Source organism: Passer montanus, unplaced genomic scaffold, assembly GCF_014805655.1.
Source record: "Passer montanus isolate IOZ18808 unplaced genomic scaffold, ASM1480565v1 scaffold160, whole genome shotgun sequence".
NCBI classification, from domain to species: Eukaryota; Metazoa; Chordata; class Aves; order Passeriformes; family Passeridae; genus Passer; species Passer montanus.
In genome coordinates, this window is record NW_024363161.1 from 118897 (window position 1) to 139725 (window position 20829).

General features: G+C 56.0%; 4 protein-coding genes across 7 annotated transcripts in view; 3 read left to right on the forward strand and 1 right to left on the reverse strand.

Annotated features, from left to right (window-relative positions):
* UBXN10 (UBX domain protein 10) overlaps positions 1-20289 on the reverse strand; it is a 24457-nt gene extending 4168 nt beyond the window's left edge. The window contains exon 1 of one of the 3 annotated variants that reach the window (XM_039703144.1): positions 19917-20289. The gene's annotated coding sequence lies outside the window, so the exon portion shown is untranslated. Of the gene's footprint in view, positions 1-1912; positions 2037-2596; positions 2645-19916 lie in introns of those variants that run through there. The other 2 variants (XM_039703142.1, XM_039703143.1) reach the window with 2 other exon arrangements.
* On the forward strand, positions 5974-8415 carry LOC120499417 (phospholipase A2, membrane associated-like). Its single transcript, XM_039703147.1, has 5 exons — positions 5974-6051; positions 6343-6390; positions 7237-7381; positions 7589-7695; positions 8270-8415. The coding sequence occupies exons 2-5, from the start codon at positions 6354-6356 to the stop codon at positions 8413-8415; spliced, it is 435 nt and encodes a 144-aa protein (XP_039559081.1). The 5' UTR covers positions 5974-6051; positions 6343-6353.
* LOC120499425 (otoconin-90-like) lies at positions 9584-17742 on the forward strand. Its single transcript, XM_039703157.1, has 9 exons — positions 9584-10865; positions 11136-11280; positions 11390-11496; positions 11571-11691; positions 13186-13292; positions 13394-13540; positions 16341-16560; positions 16792-16898; positions 17424-17742. The coding sequence occupies exons 1-9, from the start codon at positions 10751-10753 to the stop codon at positions 17564-17566; spliced, it is 1212 nt and encodes a 403-aa protein (XP_039559091.1). The 5' UTR covers positions 9584-10750; the 3' UTR covers positions 17567-17742.
* LOC120499416 (phospholipase A2, membrane associated-like) lies at positions 11754-13846 on the forward strand. Of its 2 annotated transcripts, XM_039703145.1 has the most exons (5): positions 11825-12049; positions 12432-12488; positions 12655-12781; positions 13186-13292; positions 13394-13846. In XM_039703145.1, exons 1-5 carry the CDS (start codon positions 11842-11844, stop codon positions 13561-13563), a joined length of 669 nt encoding a protein of 222 aa, XP_039559079.1. In that variant the 5' UTR covers positions 11825-11841; the 3' UTR covers positions 13564-13846. The 2 variants fall into 2 exon arrangements, with proteins under 2 accessions (XP_039559080.1, XP_039559079.1); XM_039703146.1 differs by lacking the exon at positions 12655-12781 and having other exon boundaries at positions 11754-12049.
* Positions 20290-20829: the final 540 nt, after the last annotated feature.

Sequence of the window (20829 nt, forward strand, 5' to 3'; positions counted from 1 at the left end):
GCATCACTGCAGCCCTGCAGTGCAGTAAGGGCTGAGTCCCTGAGGGTGGGAGATGTGTTCTTTGTAGGGACTGGCTTTGGCAGGAATTGTGTAAAGTTGACCCAGGGCTTTGGGGAGTCATGCCCTTTCCCACTGAATGTAAGGTTTTGATGGAAAGAACAATTTCTTTCTTCTGAAGCTGGAAACTCAACACAAATAGGAGATGAGTGAAGCTCAGAGCACAACTCTGGCCTTCTCACTGTTCTTGCAATGGCAGATTCAGTTCCCATTGTGGATTTTGGGATAAGACTGACTTCATATTTTAAAGGTATCTCAAAATCACTGAGATTGAAAAACCCTGATTCAATACACAGAAACCTGTTCTGACTCTCCAGTGACCAAAAGCTTGGTCCAAAAGTGTCCAAAATTCCATGCTTACCAGAGAATGATTAACTTGAGGGAATGGCTGGAGCTCTTTCAGGGAGGTTTAGGTTGGATATCAGGGAAAGGTTCTTCCCCCAGAGGGTGCTGGCACTGCCCAGGCTCCCCAGGGAATGGATACAGCCCTGAGGCTGCCACAGCTCCAGGAGCATTTAGACAAGGCTCTCAGGGATGCCCAGGATGGGATTGTTGGGGTGTCTGTGCAGGGCCAGGAGCTGGACTGGATATTCCTTGTGGGTCCCCTCCAGCTCAGGATATTGCATGATTCTGTGATAGAACCTCCCCTGAGGAGGAAGCCACGTTCTGCTGCGTGTTTCCCAAAGGAAGCTGTGCCTGGAGCTCACAGCCACTGGGTCACAACCTCACAACATTTTGGACAAGTGCCACAGGGAACCTCCTCCTCTGTTGCTGTGGGTTTTGTGGCAGCATTTACCAAGGGGGTGGGAAAAGGTCACCTTGGATTGCTTGGGATTCTCCAGAAATGACACAGTCACATTCAGCTGCTGTTTGTCCCCCAGCAGTGCAGAGCTCAATGCAAACCTCAGGAGCTCAGCAAAGCCAAGGGCAAATCCTTACACCTGGCTTGGGGCCATCCCAGCACACCTGGGTGGAGGAGGGATGAAGAGAAACTCTGGGAGAAGAACAACCTGCAGAGCTGCCTCCAGCTCAGGGTGCCCAGCACAGGGAGGAGCTGGAGCTGCTGGAGAGTCCAGAGGAGGCACCAGCATGAGCAGAGGGATGGAGCAGCTCTGCTGGGAGGAAAGGCTGAGAGAATTGGCATTGTTCAGCCTGGAGAGAGGAGGCTCCAGGGTGGCCTTCCAGTGCCTGAAGGGAACGGACAGGAAAGATGGAGAGAGACTGTGGGCAAGGGCCTGGAGAGACAGGACAGGGGGAATGGCTTCCCAAGGACAGAGGGCAGGGTTACATGGGACCTTGGGATGAAATCCTTCCCTGTGAGGGTGGGCAGGCCCTGGCACAGGTGCCCCTGGATCCCTGGAAGTGTCCCAGGCCAGGTTGGACAGGGCTGGGAGCAGCCTGGGACAGTGGAAGGTGTCCCTGCCATGGCAGGGGTGGAACAAGATGTTCTTTAAGTTCCCTTCCAACCCAAACCCTTCTGGGATTCTATTCCAAACCAAACAGAGAGAGCAGCCCCTGTGGCACTTTGCCAGTGATGTGTTTGTTATTTAACACTTCACTTCTCCTCCAGCTCAGCACGGCCAAGGCAGAGTCCCAGCACACCCTGCCCAGCCCCAGCTGACAGACCTGTCCCTCTGAGCCCCCAGCCGAAGGGGACAGGGACACTGGCCCGGGTGACTCATCCCAGCCTCCCAGGAGCCTGGGGAGGGACAGGGGCTGTACCTGCCCCTCACTGCCGCTAACAAATACACTCCAAGGCAACAACGCCCTGAGGCAGAACTCCCAAGGCCCGGGAGCACTCACAAACACCCCCAGCGATGCTGCCACTTCAAGAACAAACCCCCGACCAACCAACCTGGCAGAAGCCCCGGTGGGGCCCTCGGTGAGCGCCTGCACTGCCCCAGCACGGCGCACGGCAGAGGGGACAGGCTGAAAACACTGTGGGATGGGGAAGCACAGCCAGCCAGGGCTGTGCCCCCACACGGGTGCCCCCGGGGCCCGGGAGCCGGGCACTGCACACCCCTGGTCCCTGCAGGGATCCCGGCTGCGCCAGGCTGGCAGGGACAGTGCCAGCTCAGCCCGTGCCACCTCCGCGCTCCAGCGGGGCCGGCCCAGAGCGCAGGGCACAGGACGGCCTGGGATATCTTTGGGGGGACACTCCGCAGCCTCCCTGGGCAAGGTATTGCAGGTGTTAAAGAAGTCCATCCTCATGTTCAGGGGGAACTTCCTGGGCACCACTCCCTGCCCGCTGCCCTTGTCCTGGTGCGGGCTGGCGCAGCCCCAGGCAGAGCCCGCGGTGCCACGGCCCGGCCGGGCCCACAGCTGGGCCTGGGGCCGAGCCCGCGGCAGGAGCGCAGCCCCGCCGGCAGAGCCCGGCCCGCTAGCGCGGCTGCACGGCCCCAGAGGCGGACCCCGCTCCCTCCCCCTGTCTCTGTGCCGGTGCCGGTCCCTGTGCCGGTGCCGGTCCCGGCGCCGTTCCCGGTCCCGTTCCCGGTCCCGGTCCCGGTGGCGGTGCCGCGGCGGCCCCGCCGTCCCTCACCTGCCCCGCGCCCGCCGCACGGCGCCGTTGCCGTGGCGACCGCGGCACTTCCGGGCGCGCCGCAGCCCCGCCCACAGCCCCGCCCACAGCCCCGGTGCGGCCCCGCCCACAGCCCCGCCCCAGCGCCCCCCCGCGAGCCGGGCACGGCAGCGCCCGTGGGAACGGGAATGGGGAATGGGGAACGGGAACGGGAACGGGAATGGGAATGGGGAATGGGAACGGGAACGGGAATGGGAACGGGGAAAGGGTAATGGGGAATGGGGAATGGGAAGGGGAAAGGGAATGGGAACGGGAATGGGGAAAGGGGAATGGGGAATGGGAATGGGAACGGGGATAGAAATGGAAATGGAGATGGGAACAAGGAACAGGAATGGGAATGGGGATTGGGAAGGGGAAAGGGGAATGGGAATGAGGAATGGGAATGGGGAATGGGGATGGGGAGGGGAACAGGAACAGAGAATAGGGATGGGAACGGGAACAGGGAATGGGAATGGGGAGTGGGAATGGGAATGGGAATGAGAACAGGACCTGGGGATGGGAACGGGGAATGGGGATAGGAATGGGAACGGGGACGGGAATGCGAAACTGAACAGGGATGGATGGGAGTGGAGATGGGAACAGGCAGGAGTGGGGCAGTCAGGATGTCCTGGGATGGATTCAGGGGAACTGGGGAGGGACAGTTGGGATGTTCTGAGATGGATCCAAGGATGGGGGGGATGGACAGTTGGGGTGTCCTGGATGTCCTGGGATGGGTCCAGGGACAGACCCAGGGATGGGGCAGCTGGGGGGTTCCAGGGTGGAGCCAGGGCTGGGCATAGCTGGGATATCCCGGTGTGGATACAGGGATGGGGACAACCAGGCTGTTCCTGGATGGAGCCGGGGCTGGGCATAGCTGTGATGTCCCAGGGGGTCCCGGGGGATGTCCCCAGGCTCAGGGACAGCTTCAGGCCTGGCACGGCACGGGAGCAGCCCCGGGACTTTGGGAAGGCCCTGGAGGACACGAAGGGGAGCAGGGGGTGGCTCGGGGCCTCTCACAAACTGCCCAGAGGTGACCCTGGTACCGGGGTGTCCCAGCCCCATTCCTCCAGCTCACCCAAAGCAAACCACAACGGTGTCCCCGTGCTGGCACACCCAGATCTTTGGGTTTAGCCCCAACAGTTTAACACAGGGGCTGCAGCTCATCCTGAGCAAAGGCAGCAGGATGGGAGCACAAGACTGGGTTTAACCTCCCTGGGACATTATTCAGTGACCACTGAATCAAATCAGACAAATAAACCCCAAACTCATTAATTCTGAGGAAAACACCTTTTCAAAGTTACTCTTTACACACAAGATCACAAAGGGACCTAAAACAACTCTTTTGGGGGAGTCTCTTTGTGCTGGGAAAGCTGCAGCTGGGAGGGAGGGGGAGTCCTCCTGCTCCCCCCCGGCTACCAATAATCCCTGAGTCAGTTTTCCTTCTGGGAAACATCCCAGTTTTCCTTCTGGGAACACCCCACATAACACCCACCTTTTCCATCTCCCCCCATGAGTTCCTTTCTAATCCCACTCCTACTTCAGCAGCTGCTGCTCCCACTAACAGATGCCCATCGAAGGCAACAACAAACAAGCCATAAACTTCCACCATAAACTTGGGGTCTCCACCCTGCAGGGTGGGAGGATCAAGGCGAACCTGTGCACTAAAAAGAAATAAAATAAGTAGGGAAATAGTTTCCTATCAGCTCACCCCAGCCCAGGATATTTAGCAGTGCTGCAGATCAAAGCACACGGGGTATTTACACTTCAATAAGGCCCTGAGCAAACACATGGCTGGGTGATACCCGACGCCCCTTGCTCCATAGAAAAGCTGAAAAGTTCCACATTTCCAATGGGATAACAACTTCCACAGGTAGTTTTTAAGCCCTCAAGTTTGTGGGCTGTTAAAGACAGGGTTTAGCTTCATGTGGGCACTCCCCTGAATGGGTCCTCCACAGAGAGGGAGGGCTTGAAATGAGGGGATTTGGTTAAAACCACATATGGATCCCAAATCCACATGATCCCAGCTCTCTGCTCTCCATTTATGTCTCTGGACAATGCTTTCCACACATATTTATCCAAACTCTACAGCAAAACCCCAGATTTTTCCCCCAAATCCAAGGGCCTGCAATGCCAAAGCAGGAGCAGCACAGGAAGCAATTACCACAGTGGGGAAAACCTACTGCAGTTTTGGAAGTATTTTGTGGAGGAGAGGGGAAAGGGATTGATTAATTTATTATTAGGGATGCCCTGGTTTTAAAAATCAGATGGGGAAAGCAGGGGTTTGGGTATTTTGGAGTGGTTTCTTGTGCAGATGGCGAGTGGGGAGGCAGGTGAGATGTCACTCCCCATCCTTAACAGGCTTGGATGGGGTTTTATTCCATTTGCAGCAGGAAATAAAGGTTTACAGGGAAGGAAAACCCTGGGACAGACAGCTCTGCCACCCTGGAGGGCAGCTGAGAGGTGACATCCAGCATCAGCTTTGGTGGCTCCCAGGAATTTCAACAAAGGTTTCTTTTTTTGACTCCAGACCAGTCTGGAGGTCATGTCTTTACAATTCCCAACCCCAAATTCCCTTCCCCAGGAGCGTGGTTAATCCCTGAGGGTGGGGCCCTGCATATCACCCGATAGCTGCATTTGTGTCTGTGTTTGCTCTTGGCCCCACGGTTTCAAGGAAAACAGCAGCTTTTGTTCCTTATCTTCTCTGGTTTTCTGTCTCCCCCGTGTCTCTGTCTTATGTTGGGCTGTGGTAATTCAATAAACTGTATTCCCAAACCATTCAAGTCGGGTTTTCATGGCTTTTCCAGCCTTTGCTGCTGGTAGTATAATTTCACAGACCCCTTGCCACAAAAACCCAAGGGCAGGACAGGAAAACTGCAGACCCAGGAACTGCAGTCCTGCTGTTTGCTGCTCTCCCTTGCAATTTGGCACAGCTGGATCTGGATGCAGCCATGGATTTGTGGGGACAGTTCAAGGAAGGAGCCAAGAGAAACCATCTTTGAGGATTCAGGGGGTGAGTTGGCAAAACTGAGGAACTACTGAGCCCAAAGTGCTGCCTCTACAACTGGAACAAGGATTCAATGGCCTCTGAGGTGCCATCCTGAGTGTAAATCACTTTTGTCCCCCTTCTCCAGCCACCAAATCCCGTGGATTTTAAAACCATGGCCATGGCCAAGGCCTGGACTGGCCTCATGCAGGGATGGAGATGGCCTCGTGCCCGTGATGAGCAGGGTGATGGAGGAAGTGTTGGTGCTCACTGCTGTGGGAAAACTCATGTTTTTTGGGGAAGAGAAGGATGGGAATCAGCTCCCTGCTCCAGGCAAGCCTGGCTTAGGACAACTGACACCATCAGCACAGATAGAGGAGGGGGTGGGCCTCGCAGGGATATAAACCCACCCCGCTGAGCCGGCAGTGCTGGAGCTGCAGGTCCAGGCAGGGTAAGAAGAGGGGATTTCACTGCCCTGGGGCTCATCAGGCAGCTCGGGCCGTGGGGGGAAGGCTGCAGCTCCTGAGCTGCTCCAGCAGCCCCAGGCAGGACAAGCCCCTGCATCCCTGCCAAGCCCCAGCGTCCCCAGACTGGGATACAGAGCAGCCAGGATTCACTCGGGGATGCCCCACACAGTGACAGCAATGTCACCTGGGCACTGCCAGGTGCACCCAGCTCCTCTGGGCACTGGAGAAGCTCCTGTCCTGCCTTGGATCATCACCTGTCCTTGTGTTCCTTCTCCAGGGCAGCCCCAGGATGAGGAATCTCCTCCTTGCCGTGCTCCTGGCTTGTGGTAAGTGCCCTGCTGTCCCTGGCCAGGCAGAATCACCTACAAACCCTGAGTCTGTGCACAATTCAGGTTTTTGTTTAAATCTGGCATTTTCTCTCCAGTGCTTCGTGTAGAAGTGCTGCAGTCCTGGAGGGTTGGTGAAGGGGAGCTTTTGGGATGCTGGTGTCCATATTTCGTTTGGGAGGCCCTGGAGCCTGTTGTCCCCTTTCCTGCCTGTGCCAAGCCACGGCTGACCCTGGTGATGGGGGATTGCAGCTTGCAGCACGGCAGAGCCAGTCCAGAGGGCAAAATATCTTGTGCCAGACCAAATCCAGAGGCTGTAGAAGCCAGACTGAAAAAGCCATCCTCCCTGAGAGGAGGCTGTGGCTGTGATGGTCCCAGTCCTAGAAGTGTCCAAGGCCAGGCTGGACAGGGCTTGGAGGAAGCTGGGATACTGGAAGGAGGTGGAACAGATGGGCAGGAGGTGGAACAAAGCCAGATGGGCTTTGAGGTTCCTTCCAGCCCAAACCATTCCATAATTCTGGAGGAGAGGATAAAGCTTCTGAGGATTGCGATCCGGCAGCGCGGTTCGGGCAGTGCCCGAGCAGTGTGAAGGCCGAGCCCGTGCAGGGCGCAGGGAAGGCCCTGCCCTGCCCGCCCAGCCCCTCGTGTCCCCGTGTCCCGCAGGGCTGCTCCCGGCCGGTGCAGGGCACAAGGAACCCCCTGCCCTGCCCGGCCCCCCACCTCGTGTCCTTCAGGGCTGCTCCCGGCGCCCCGCCCGGCCCCTCGTGTCCCGCAGGGCTGCTCCCGGCCGGTGCAGGGCACAGGGAAGGCCCTGCCCTGCCCTGCCCGGCCCCTCGTGTCCCGCAGGGCTGCTCCCGGCCGGCAGCAGCGTGCTGGAGCTGGAGCGGATGATCCGGGCGGCCACGGGCCGCAGCGCCCTGCTGTCCTACAGCTGGTACGGCTGCTTCTGCGGCATCGGCGGCTCCGGCACGCCCGTGGATGCCACCGACCGGTGAGTGCCAGCAGGGCCCAGCTCCCCAGGCGGCCCTTGCTGGCTGCCTCCCAGTGCTGGAGGTCTGCACCTTCCCCAGCCAGGTCCTGCTGTTGCCTTGCCACCTCCTTTTGCTGGTCGCCTTCAGTTCAAGGCTGGGCCTTCCCCTGGCCCCCAGGCTGCCCAGGGAGGCTCTGGGGGCCGCGCTCTGACTCCGTGTCCCCGCAGGTGCTGCCAAGCCCACGACTGCTGCTACAGGAGGCTGAGGGAGGGCAGGTGCAGCCCCCTGATCACCCCGTACAGCTTCACTGCCAGCGACGGGCACATCACCTGCAGTGAGTACTGACCGGGCAGTGGGCAGCAGCACCGCCCCCAGCCCCATGCCCATCCCAATCCCCAGCCCCATTCCATCCCCATCCCAGCCCCAGCCCCATCCCAATCCCCGTCCTCATCCCCATCCCAGCCCCATTCCAGCCCCATTCCAAACCCCAAATACATCCCATCCCAATTCCCAGCCCCATTCCCATCCCAGCCCCATTCCACCCCCATCCCAATCCCCAGCCCCATCCCAATCCCCAGCTCCATCCCAGCCTCATTCCATCCCCATCGCAATCCCCAGCCCCAGCTCCATCCCAATCCCCAGCCCCATCCCCATCCCAATCCAAATCCCCATCCCAATCCCCAGCCCCATTCCCATCCCAGCCCCCTTCTATCCCCATCCCCATCCCAGCCCCATCCCCAGCGCCACAGCAGAGCACACTTGAGAGCCTCCCCCGGCTGAATCCAGCCCCGTTCCCACCCGGCTGCGATGATTAAGTGGGCACTGAGGGTGTGGGCAAGTGGGACACGCTGCTCCCTCCCCATCCCCGGGGGGAGAGGCACTGCAGGGCTCCGTGTTTGCCCCCGCAGGCACCGAGCAGAGCTGGTGCCAGAGAGAGACCTGCCTGTGTGACACCGCGGTGGCCTCGTGCTTCGCCAGCTCCCTGCACTCCTACAACAATTCCTACCGCTTCTACTTCAAGCTCAAATGCCAAGGCAGCAAGCTCCAGTGCTGAGGAGTGAATCTGCACACTGAGTTCCAGGTTTTGGCTGCTTTTCCCCAGCAAGAAAAGCTTGGGCTGGGGGCTCAGTAAAGGCAAAGCCCCAGGCTCCCTGCGAGGTGCAGCTCGGGGTGAGAAGGGCACACACACCATGGATGGACGACCCAGCAGTTCCTGGAAAGACACACCAGCTTCCCCTTTTTTGTCCCTTCCTCCTCTCTTGATCTCATTTCCCAGCAGAGATAACAGATACAATAAAAGGGATGCAGACTGGTTCTCCATGGTGTTTTTCTGTAAGGGCTGCTGAGATTGAGGCACCGCAGTGGTGGCTGCTGAGTTTGGGGAGCACTTCTGCATCCCTCACCTCAGCCACACCAGGTGCCTGACACCCCAAAACTTCCATGGTCCCAACAGGGCTGTAATTCCCACATCTATCCCAATGTGGAGCTAGAAGTTTGGGGAACAGGTTGTCCAGAGAAGCTGTGGCTGCCCCTGGATCCCTGGAAGTGTCCAGGGCCAGGCTGGACAGAGCTTGGAACAGCCTGGGACAATGGAAGGTGTCCCTGCCCATGGCAGGGGAGGGGGCACTGGATGGGCTTTAAGGTCCCTTCCACCCCAAACCAGTTTGGGATTCTTTGAGTTTCCAGTTCCTAGCTCAAAGGGCACACTCAAACAGCTTTGTGAGGAACGCTAACAGAACAGTCCCAGGAATACAAGAAGAGGCTTCACAGGGATTTTGAAGTTGTGTATCATTCTTCTGTTCCTCTTGCCCAGAGTCAGGACAGCCTGAACCACAGCTCAGCACAAGGAGGAGCTCACGGGAGTATCCCCAGGATCTTCTGGGATGTTTAGCTTGTGGCACATGAGGATTTTACTAGGAATGACACAACTGTTCTTTTATATCTATTTCCTGCTATAAACAATTCCATATAAAGCATTTCATAGAAACACATTTTGTTATGCAAACACAATAAAAGCAAGAAAACAGCATGACTACAAAAATTAATTGTAAATTATTAATGAGGCAGTAATTAGCCAGAGGAGCATTAATGGGCTGTGAGCAATTCAGATAAGCACAATGCACATGCCAGCCTGGGAGCATCACCCATGACACCAGAGGCAAAGCAGAGCTGGAATCAGGGCTTGGCTGAAAACTTTGTCAGTGGAGGACAAGAAAAAAAAAACACATTTTTCCAGCACAAAAGATAAAAGACAGACAAGTTATCTTCCTTTCTTAATGTCCCTCCCAAACCAAATCAGTGTGGGATTCCATGACTCTTGGAAATGAGGGTTAAAGAATAATCATCCACAGAGGAAGGAAGATTTCAAAGCCTTGACCACTTACATTAGACAAGTGCTAATTTAGGAGAGAAGTTGAAACTGAATGGTTTCTGCAGGAGGGTGTAATGAGGGGGAAGAAAAACCACAAGGAGAGAAATAAAGAGATGTTGAACCTTCTCACCTCTGAATATTCATTTTGCTTCTGTGTTTTCTCATGGTGAGTGAAGGTATAATCATCCAGTTCCCTCGTGATTCTGGGAACTGCACATTCAGAGATGCTTTCAGTGTTGCCCATAGACTTTGCCCAAAGAAGTGACAACTCTCCTTGAACCACCTTACACCTCCTTGAACCACCTTACACCTCCTCGAAAGCCCCAGACTTGCTGTGTCTATGCCCAGGCTTATCCAGAGCTGTTCTTTTCCCCCCCGATGTGGCTCCTTGGTGCTGGGAAGGGCAGAGGAGGAGGCACCTCTGGCTGAGGCAGAGTGTGTTTGCTTCCTCCTCAGGCTGGAAGTGACGCTGCTTTTCCACCTCATCCCACCCAGCACCCACCCCGTGCGTGGGGTGCGGAGCTGGGGCCTCAGGGGATTTCTGACATTCCTCAAAAGGGGAAGGATGGCACCTTCTCCTTTGCAGGGAAGCCCAGTCAGCGAGATTTTGGTCAAAGGAGACCCACGCAGATGGGAGCAAGCTATATAAAGCAGGCACAGCTGGCTGCAGGGCACTGCAAGCCAGCAGGGCTTTCCCGAGGTAAGTGGGGATGGAGGATTGCTTTCCCTCTCCTCCTCCTTTCACCAGAAGCTGTGGTGCAAGTGGGGAGCAAGTGCCAGCCTGGGAAGCAGGACTGAAGGAGATGCTGCCTGAGATGCCAGCCCAGAAGAAAAGCAGCAGGTGCAGCCCTCGAGGGCTGAACATCCCTCCAATTTTTCTCCCTTTCTCCTGATTATGTTTTTTTCCTGATTCCCATCACTGCCCATCCCCAATGCTTTGTGTTGAAACAACAGGGCCATCTTTACCCCCTTGTTGCTCCTGGTCCCCAGAGAGAGGGAGAACCTCTGCTCCTGGGTGATGAGGAAGGAAAGAAAGAAGGTGGTTGGTACAACAGAGAATGGTTTGGTTTCCTCCCCCAGAGCCACCAGAAGGATGAACTCTCTCCTCGGCCTGTCCGTGCTGTTTGTGTGGGGTAAGTGTCCTCTCTCAGTCCCAAGGCTCTCTGTGCAGTTACATCCATTGAAATCAGGACCAGGCTGGTGATTTCTCCACCTCTCCCCATCACCAGCTCTCCCAGAAATGCCACAACTCTCCTGTGCCAAGCTGGGAGCACGTTTCCTCTCTGTTGCATTATAATTTCTAAGACATCACCAGCCTGGTGCCAGTTTGGGGGCTGCAGGGATGGAGCTGCTCTTGGGGGGGGCAGAGAATCAGTGTGGTCTCCCTGATTTCCCCCCTCCAGGCTTGTCCCCAGCCCACGGGAACCTCTTGCAGCTGCACCAGATGATCTCAGAGGTGACAGGGAAAAACGCTCTCCTGCATTACGGCTTCTACGGCTGCTACTGCGGGCTGGGGGGCTGGGGGCAGCCCAAGGATGCCACAGACAGGTGAGAGTCCCTTAAAAACCCCCTGCACGGACACGTTCTGGAATATTTTTAAATTTGTGGCGTGGGGGGGAGAAACCTCCATCCCCTAAAGCTGTGATCTCCCGCGCAGATGCTGCCAGCTGCATGATACCTGCTACGAAAACCTCCTGCGGTACCACTGCGATGCCAAGACACGCCCCTACCGCTACAGTTGTCACCACGGCAGGCTCTCCTGCAGTGAGTAGGGCCCTGGAAAAGGGGGTGCCACCCCCCAAAGCCGGGGCTGACCCCGGGCTCCCCTCGTCCAGCAGGACAGGACTCCCGGTGTGCCTTCTTGTCCTGCGAGTGCGACCGCAGCCTGGCGCTGTGCCTGCGGAGAAACCTCGGGAGCTACAGGAAAAGCTACCAGTTCTACCCCAACGCGTGGTGCCGGTGATGGAGCCGGGATGCGGCGCCGGGACCATCCCTGCCCGTGCCCCGGAGCCGCTGCGAATGAAAACAACGCAGAAATAAACAATGTTCTTGCTCAACGGCCCCGGCCCTCTGAGAGCTGCTGCTGGGCAGGGAGAGAAATCCCCGTGAATGATCAACATCTTCCCAAAACTTTCCAAGAGCTCGGCCGGGGCCCCTGCGTCACCCGGGGCCGCGGCGCGGAGAGGGGCTGGCCGGGGAAGGGGCGTTCCGCGCCCCGGGTGTGGGACACACGAGCCCTTCTGGAGCTCCCAGTTGGAGCTCGCGGGCTGGACACGGAGGGCAGGCTCTCCCCGGGAGGACAGACGGACAGCAAGCGGTGAGCAAGCCCCCCTCGCTCCGTGGGAATGAAAGCAGCGGGGATGTGGGGGGAGGCAGCGGGAGCGGCCCGTGCCCGTAGGAAAAGCGAAATCGCTTCCCGATGGAAGCTGTGCGAGGCTGCACGGCCCGGGAGAGCGGCCCGGGAGCCCAAAGCGGTGGGGAGCGAGGTGAGAAACGCTGCAGGGGCGCGGCAGGAGTGGGGATGCTTCAGAAGCCACTTGCTCTCGGCCCAGAGGCAGCAGGGCTGATGCGAGGGGGCACAGATGCTTTCTCCCTCCGGATTTTGGGGTTGATCCGATTTCTGAGGAAGCTTCTCACGGCTGCTCCTGTCAAACTGGTGACGCTGCCTGGCTGAGCCTGTCCCCTATTTCTCCTCCCAGGCCCAGGTGAGAGGAAGATGAAGGTCCTGCTGGTGCTGACGATGCTGTTTGCCTGCAGTAAGTGCACCCCGACCCACAGACAGGAGCCAGGCTCATCCCCAAACTCCTGTACACTCCTCAGGGGGACTCCCAGCAAAGCCTCCTTCCCTCCCCAGTTCCCCCAAGCCTCATTCTTGCACGTACCAAAAAAAGAAAAAACCCACACATTTTACGGTGACTCTAGGTGTGTTCACAGCGCACGGGAAGCACCCCCGCACCTTCACACCGGGACTGGAGGGAAGCACCGTGGGAAACCTGACTGCCCATGGATGCTACAGGGGATGGGGCACCTCGAGGGCTTCAGTGGATCGGTACAGGCACAACGCTGCCCCGGAGGGCTAACGCTGGCCCCGGGGTAACCCCGGGGCTCTGCACCACCCCAGCAGCCCCCCTGGAGCTTTGCAAAATGCAGACCGGGCGCTTGGCAGCAGCAGGAAGGGATCAGGTTTTCGGGAAGCAGGGAAAGTGATGCAGTGTTCGTCCCAGCGACAACTGCCAGGCCCACGGGATGGCACCAGAGGAGAGGGACGCTCCTGAAGCCAGGATGCGGGGCAGGGCTTGCACGGGAGGCTTGGCGTGGGAACGGGCAGGACAGAGAAGCTTCTGGGTGGTCCAGAGCAGGAGGGAGCAGAGCTGGCGGCTCTCCCGCCCGGTGGCAGGGCCTGTGCCAGCCGGTGCCACGTTCCCGACGAGCCCGGCTCTCCTGCTCCCGCAGGTGCTGCCTGCTCCGAGCCTGCTGCTACGCCAGGCTGGCAGCGCGGCGGTGCCGCGTGGGACCCGTGCAGCCCCTCTCCGTGCCCCGGGCAGGGATCGCCGCCTGCAGTGAGTGCTCGCCCCGGGGCTCGGGGTGCCCCTTTCCGCCGTCCCCCCTTTCGTGGCGCCCTTTCCCGGGCAGCTCTCAGGGGCGCTCTCGGTGCCCGCAGGCTCCGGGACGCGCTGCCAGCGAGGCGCCTGCCGGTGCGAGCGGGCGGCGCGGCTGTGCCGGGCCCGGCTCGGCCCGGCCAGGCCCAGCTCCACCGCCGCGCCGGGTGCCGGGGGGGAGCCGGGCGCTGCTGAGGCAAAACCTCCCTGTGCGAAAGCATCTCCGGGCTGAGCGGCGAAGGGACGGCGCCTCCAGCCCTGGCGAGTCTCCTCCTCGGGGCTTTTCGGCTTCGAGGCGAGGAGAAGAAGCCTCCGGCCAAGGGCATGCGGGGAGCGGAGCAGCGCTGACCTGATGTCCAGCACAGCAAAGCAGGGCAGGAGAGGACACCTGCCCCTCGTCCCGGTGAGGGGCGGCATGGGGACCGTCCCCCTTGGCAGCCTGTCCGCTCCCTCCGCTTCCTGCTTCTCAGCAAATCCCCTCCTGTTGCTCCAAAATAAAACCAGAGAGCCCAAAGCACCGGTTCCCGGCGTGCAGTGACTCAGCTGAGCCCAGCGACCACCCCTCACCTCTCAGACAGGTTTCCTGTTGAAGTATTCAGCAAAAATGACACTTGAGAGGTGACACTACTCACCCCTGAGCTGCCCCAACTCAGCTCTAAACCTTCAGGCTCTGAAAATGTCCCGTTTTTCTAAGAAACAGAGAATGAGGCTGGTGGAAGGGCTGGGGACAGGCACGATGGCATGGGAGGGCTGGCCTTGGACTTCGATGATCCTTGTGGGTCCCTTCCAGCTCCAGATATTCTGTGATCCCCTAAATCTCTGCTGTGACAGCATGGCCAGGAGCTTGCCTCACACCCAGTGCTGAACAAAACAGAGTTCTCACCAGAAAAGAATGTTTGGCCCAATTCTGCAACAACCCTGAGCACATTCCTTAGGAAAAGGCAGTGGCTGCTTCCCCCTACTTCAGCATCCCCAGGTTTTGTGCCTTGGGGTGCTGACCCCAGCAGGTCTCCAGGCTCCAAACTGCCTTAGGGGACCTCAGCAAGGAAATAAAGCCACAGAAAAAGCAACAAAACACTGTTTCCTCAGGGGCCGATGCCCAGCTGGAATTCCCTGGATTGCCCCATAGCTGAACTCAATGGCACCAGGAAACAGCCCTGAAATCAGCGATGCTTCTGCCAGCTGCCACCCGGGAATCAGGGAATCACCCTGTGGAACCCTGGGGCAGAGGAGGAAGGAACCCTTCGCCCAGCAGCTGATAATTGCAGGGCATAAATCAAGGATCAAATCCTCACCGAGAGCATGGATATCCCAGACAGATTGCAGGCTGAGATGATCACACTGTCCCTTTGTAAATTCTGGGTGAATTTTAACCACCCGTGAATTTTCCTGCTTGGACATCCGGCTGTACAAATCCACTCACACAAATCCTCCAAATGCTGATGGTTTGGCTCAGATGCTGCACCCCCTCAGAGCATTGCAATAAACTGGGCTGCAAGAGTTGTGGTTTTCATACTTTGAAACAAAATCCACAGCTTCCCCAGGAGGCATTTGGCTTGGGGGGCTTATTTCCCATTTGGAGAAGGGATCCTGCAAACCTGGCACATGTAGAGGGGCCGGGGTGGAGAGGCTTTCAGTGGAGATCAGCCAGTTTGATGGGCAAGAATATCTCTTATTCCCCTGTGATAAAACTGGTTGTGGACTTGGAAAATCCTGAATTATGGCAAATCCTGCTTTACCCAATTAACACCATCCCAGGGGACTACTTAAATTAGCCCAGAGAGCTGATGAGGCAAAGGGCCCACGCCAGAGGGGGGAAGAGATTTTGCTGAGCTGAGTTCCCTTCTGTCAGCATCTCTCTGATTCCCACACAAGTTGCATCCTTATTCCCTGCCTCGGTTTCCCTACCAGCCCTGTGGGGATTTCCTCCCCTGCCTCAGTGCCTGCCCATGCTGGGGTTCCCCAAAAAGCAGCACAGAGCAGCTGCAATCTCTGCCAGAAGCTGTCTGCTAACTGATTGCTCACTACCACCAATTTAATCAGAGCAAATGACACAAGCAGCCTCTTTTCCCCCCACCTTCTATTATTAATCACTTGCATTTTTTCTTCCCTGCCACTTGCCTTATTTTGCTTCTAAATAAAGGTGAACCACACACCTCATGCTATGAGGTATTTGAGAGCAAAACACAGTGCCCAGCACACAAGGGGAGAGGGATGGAGCATCCCCACATGCAGGGGGCATCTGGGCACTGAGAAAGCCCCACTACCAAGAAAACCACCAAACATGGCCTCTGCTCAGCTCTATCTCCAGCCACAGCCATTCTGGAGACTGGGGGATCTTCCTCCACTCCCAATGCTGCATCTCACCCCCTCTGGTAAGTTGGAAAGGGAGGATACTTTGCACTGGCTGCATTTTCTCCCTGCTCAGCTAAGTCAGGATGGAAACAGTAAGACACAGAATGGCAATTTCTAGCCAAGGCATCAAAAAAAACTGTCATCCAGGAAGAAAGTGGACCACGGAATCACAGAGTCCTCAGACAATCCCATTCCACCCCTGCCATGGGCAAGGACACCTCATACTAAGTGGTTCCTGCTCTCCCTCAAGTTCTCTCATTTTACTCAAGGAAGCACTGGGAATGCTGAGACACCCAGAGCCATGCACAGACTCAGCCCCAGGCTGCTCCACACATCCAAAACCTCCTGCCAAGACCTCCACCATGTAAGGCATCCCACAGCCTCCAGCAGTGCCAGAACACCTGCACAGCAGTGGGACGAGTATGGTGAGGATTGTCAATATTTGCCCACTTTGGGCTCCCCAGAGGAGGGGCCCTGCTGAGGGTGCACAGCCATAAAAGGTGTGAGCAGCAGCACCTTGGGCTCACCAAACCCTGGAGCTGCCACTGCCAGAATGAAGCTCCTCTCGCTGCTCCTCTTCTGTGAGTATCCCCCACCAGCTCCCACCCCGGCAAAGCTCCCAGGCCCTGTCCACGGCCAGGTGGGAATGGTGAAATACCCATTTTTGCTGTGGAAAGGTGGGATGGGAGGTTGCTTTTCCTGGTGCTCTTAACCCCTCTTCTCCAGTCCTAGGACTGGCCTTTGCCAGCTGCAACGTGTTACAGTTTGCAAGGATGATTGAGAAGAAGACGGGGAAACCGGCGCTGGCTTACAACGGATACGGCTGCTACTGCGGCTTGGGCGGCTCCAAACAGCCCCTGGATGCCACTGACTGGTACGCTGGGACCGGGAGAGGGCAGAGCAGGTTCCCTCCTCACCTCCCTGGGTACAGCACGTGCCATCTCGCTCCTGCTCCTGAGGGTGGAAATAGCAATGAGAAAATTGCTGCTTGTCCTCTGTAGAGGCGGCTCAGCAGCAGCAGCCGATAGCAGAGATGCACGTGGTTGATGTTTTACTGTGCTGTCCCCACTGTCCCCTGCCCTGACCTCGGCTCTCATGCCCCCAGGTGCTGCCATGCCCACGACTGCTGCTACAAGAAGTTGGCCGCCTCCGGCTGCAGACCCAAAACGGTCACCTACAAATACAACATCCAAAGAGACCAAATAACCTGTGGTGAGAGCGGGGAGGGGACAGAGCCCCAGGCGGGGAGGCACGGCCACCCACACTCGGGGAGCTTGACTTCCAGCATCCCCTTTAGATCATCCTGGCCTGGAAATCACACAGTGAAGTGGGTGGAAATACAGGAAAAGTGCCAGGAATAAGGCAAATAAGTATTTGCTGGATTATGGTGAAGTTTAGAGCTTGAGGAGGGGCCTTGTCCTTCCCAAGAGGCCCAACACCAAGGGTTTGAGAGGACCCTCCCATCCCGGAGAGGGACCTGGCACAGCTGCCCTGACACCCCCAGAGTGAACTCAGTGTTCCACAGAGCACAGCAAAGCACATCCCAGAGATCCAGGCAGATACCCAGAGACACATCAGAGAGAAAGTGACGTGAATGCTCCCTCCAGGGCCGGGCTGCTGCACACCCCAGACACCCCAAACTTAACAGAGGGGCTGCACACGCTGTGGGGATGCTCAAAAAACACCCCTGACCCTCACACCCTTCACCTGCCTCCATCCCCCCCAATTTTCTTCCAGGAAACGGGAACTCGTGCCAGAAACGGACGTGTGCGTGCGACAAGAGGGCGGCGGAGTGCTTCCAGAGGGCAGCCAGCTCCTACCGCAAATCCTACCGCAACTACCCCAACTTCAAGTGCCGGGGCCGCACACCCTCCTGCTGAGCACTCCTGCCACGCTGCAGCTCCAAACCTGGCAGAAACCCTCACAGCTGGGGGTTCTGCCTTCCCTCTGGCCAGGCACAGCCCTGGGGCGCTGAAAAAGTGTCCAGCACCTTTCCCCAGAGCCTTAGCACAGGGGAAATCTGCTTCCCTTTGTTTAGTAACTCATAACAATGAGGTAAACCCTGCAAATAAAGATTTGCAATGTTTCAGAATTGTGGCCAGTGTTGTGTTTTGGGAATCAGTGGTGGATGGGGTAGGTAACAGCATGGAGCTTGGGGGCTGATTTTTTCAAGAAAATGTCCCTTCCTGCATACATTTTTTCTTAGAAAATTACCAGAATTGACATTTTAGCAGCAAACCAGTAAATCTTAAGAGCTCCAGAGGAAAAAAAGCCCACAGAAACAGCAAGTGGCTGCTGCACCCCAACCCTAAAGCAGGCTCCAAGCCCAGCTTCTCTCCAGGGGTTGAGCCTCAATCCACAATCCAGCCCCATCCCACATCTAATGGCTATTTAAGCAATTAATACTCCCTGAAGGCACGGGGGAACCCAGTGGTGGGGTCTCAGAGGCTTGGGTAGCTCTTTCTTGTGGACAGACATCCCCTCAAGCTGCAGCTCCATGCAGCCACCTTGTCCCACACCACAGCTGCATATGATCCCAAATTAGCCCTAATTACCTCTAATAGGCCAGGGCTGGCTGTACCCTGGGCCTCGATGGGGGCACCTCCAGCTGTAATGCTGCCTCAGGAGACGTGACCTGCCTAAAATAAAGGAGTTTTAAGGGTAATTTATTTGATTTCCATCAGTGCTGAGGGCTCCTGCCTGACTTCAGTGTTTGACTACAAGCAACAGCACCCCTGCCTCAAGCTCCTACAGTAAATGTGTATCTTTATAACTCCAAACCACTCATTTCTTCTCATTTTCTACAGGCAATAAGGATTCCAGAAGCTGAGACAGAGCCAATGCTGCCTGCTAAGGCTGGTGCTTGCACCCAGGAAGCTCCAAGGAACCACCCCACAGCTCAACACCAGCACAAACCATCTTCTTTTATGGATTATGGATTATTCTTCATCCCAAATTTCTCTCCCTTTGTGCAGCTCCCAAAGCTCTGCAGACATGGAGACCATGGGTGAGGTGGCAAAGCTGTGAGATAAACCAGAAGGCAACTCCTAAGTAGGAACAAGGGAAAGGAGACACTGAGCAGCACGGGCAGAAAATCTTTCCCATACACAGACAAGTTCATGGAGGTCAGCCAGAACCTGCCTAAATGCTTAAAACTTCCAGTTCAACTGAATTCCTGACCTGCAGGGGCAGGATTTGGGAAAGTAAGTCCCAGGAAGATGATGGTGGGAGATAGGAGGCAGGGAGAGTGGCTTTCTGCATCCTCCTGCTGCGTGCTCGCCCTTGAGAGGTTCACAGTGACCCTGCTGCAGCAACAGCCAAAACACCCTGATATTTGTCAGCCAGCTGCTAAGAACAAACAGTCATCCTCCTCAAAGCCCAAAGGAATGAATGTCCAGAGCTTATTGTCCATCCCTGGCCCGTGGATTACGGAGCACTCGGCTCCACCAAGGAGTAAACACACATGATGTATGAATCACGGTGTTGTTCTGCTCTTGCCTCCCTTCCTCCTCCCAGGAAAATCCACCACCAGTTTTAAAACCAATTTCTCTGCGTAAACTGAGTTATTGTGAAGAATGCTGCACAAAGATTCCCTAGGGAAAAAAGTTTAGATTGGGAAGGTGGAAATTTCAACGGGAAAAATGTGAAACAGACAAAATCAGTTTTAACATCTTTGGATATGGAATGGCTGTGCAGGCACAAAGATAAAGGGAATTTGACTGGTTTGTCAAGATTTATGAGCCCAGCACATTAGGAGTTTATTTTAATAATATTAAACTTTGAAATTAAAGCATTTCAGCCACAGACTGTTCCAGGTATCAGAGGCCACGAGCTGCAGGCCATCTCTCCCTCTGCTGTTGGTGCTGCTGTTGCAGACCCCCCCTTTCATCCAGCACACGATGGGGTGAGGTTTGGGGTCCCTGCTCAGCCTCCAGACCAACTCCCTTCAACTCTGAAGTCCTCAGGCTTCAGGCAACAACAGATGCCTTATCAGCTCTGGCTCCACAGGACAAAAACCCAATTCACTGAGATCAAACCTCTTACTCACAGTGTACAAGTGCAATTTCTTATCTTTTCAAGCCTGTAGAACACACCTGCCTTTCAGACCAAATGCAGGACAGGGCAGGACACATGTGACACAGTCACCTGCACTGCCTTGCCACAGCTGCTGTCACAACTTATCACCCCCTGAAAGAAGCTGCACTTTCTCCCCACTAAGCTGTGACTCACCTCCCTTTCCACCACTGTAAAAATTACTGTCTTGGAGAAAAAGGAATTCCTCCACCACCAGTTCTTACAGGAGATCTCCTTTCTTTTTATTCTTCAAGTAATAGCAGCAGACCACACCAAGTACCAGCCCAGTTCTTAGCAGTTCAGTAAAAAAAAAAAAAAAAATTAATATTTCCATGCTGATTTATAAACTTTAAAGCACAGACAAATTTTTCAAATGCAATAGTCCTTAATTTTAAAAAATCTCTTTCACCTATGCCCTGGCTGATAAGGTGTCTCCTGTGAGTAAGTGCACGTGTGCTTGCTTCAAGCTTAGTGCTTGTTACAAGCCCAAAAACCTGAGTGGAGCTGAAGCACTGTGAGCTATAAATCAAAGGCTGAGTCCCACAGTCCTTTCACTTCAATCCAAATTCTCAGTCCTACAGTGGAAAACATCACAGGAGTCAAGCTGTGCATCCTACTTGGTGACCTCACTAAAATGGAATTTAGGAAGAAAAAAACCTATCCTGGAAAAAAGGTTGATTTACGGAGTGAAATAGGCAGGTTTCCCAGATATCACTGCTCAGGACTCCTGGTCCTTTGGCTATACCAATTTCATTTGGAGACTAATACCAATCCAGCTCCTGACTTGCACTAAAGCCCTGGAGTAGCCCAAAAGCTCTGGAACAGGGCAGAGGGGACAAGATTCCAGGTGTCCGAGCAACAACACTCATCAGAAACTTCAAGCCTGCTCCTGTCACATTTTACCAGACTGAAGAATCAGCTCTGCACTCTCATGAGTCCACTGGGATTATTGTTTTGGGGTTTTTTTTCCCCCCTACAGGTCTCCTCTTAAAGGAGCTGATCCCAAACCTCAGCAGGCACGGATGCAGCAATCCCCATCTCCCTCCATGTGTTCATCACTTCTGAACCT

Coding starts and splice junctions, on each gene's coding strand:
- LOC120499416 (XM_039703145.1), top strand. CDS start 11,842: ATGATCAACATCTTCCCAAAACTTTCCAAGAGCTCGGCCGGGGCCCCT. Junction 12,050..12,431: donor GGACAGACGGACAGCAAGCG/GTGAGCAAGCCC, acceptor TTCTCCTCCCAG/GCCCAGGTGAGAGGAAGATG. Junction 12,489..12,654: donor GACGATGCTGTTTGCCTGCA/GTAAGTGCACCC, acceptor CGGTGACTCTAG/GTGTGTTCACAGCGCACGGG.
- LOC120499425 (XM_039703157.1), top strand. CDS start 10,751: ATGAGGAAGGAAAGAAAGAAGGTGGTTGGTACAACAGAGAATGGTTTG. Junction 10,866..11,135: donor GTCCGTGCTGTTTGTGTGGG/GTAAGTGTCCTC, acceptor TCCCCCCTCCAG/GCTTGTCCCCAGCCCACGGG. Junction 11,281..11,389: donor CCCAAGGATGCCACAGACAG/GTGAGAGTCCCT, acceptor TCTCCCGCGCAG/ATGCTGCCAGCTGCATGATA.
- LOC120499417 (XM_039703147.1), top strand. CDS start 6,354: ATGAGGAATCTCCTCCTTGCCGTGCTCCTGGCTTGTG. Junction 6,391..7,236: donor TGCCGTGCTCCTGGCTTGTG/GTAAGTGCCCTG, acceptor CGTGTCCCGCAG/GGCTGCTCCCGGCCGGCAGC. Junction 7,382..7,588: donor CCCGTGGATGCCACCGACCG/GTGAGTGCCAGC, acceptor GTGTCCCCGCAG/GTGCTGCCAAGCCCACGACT.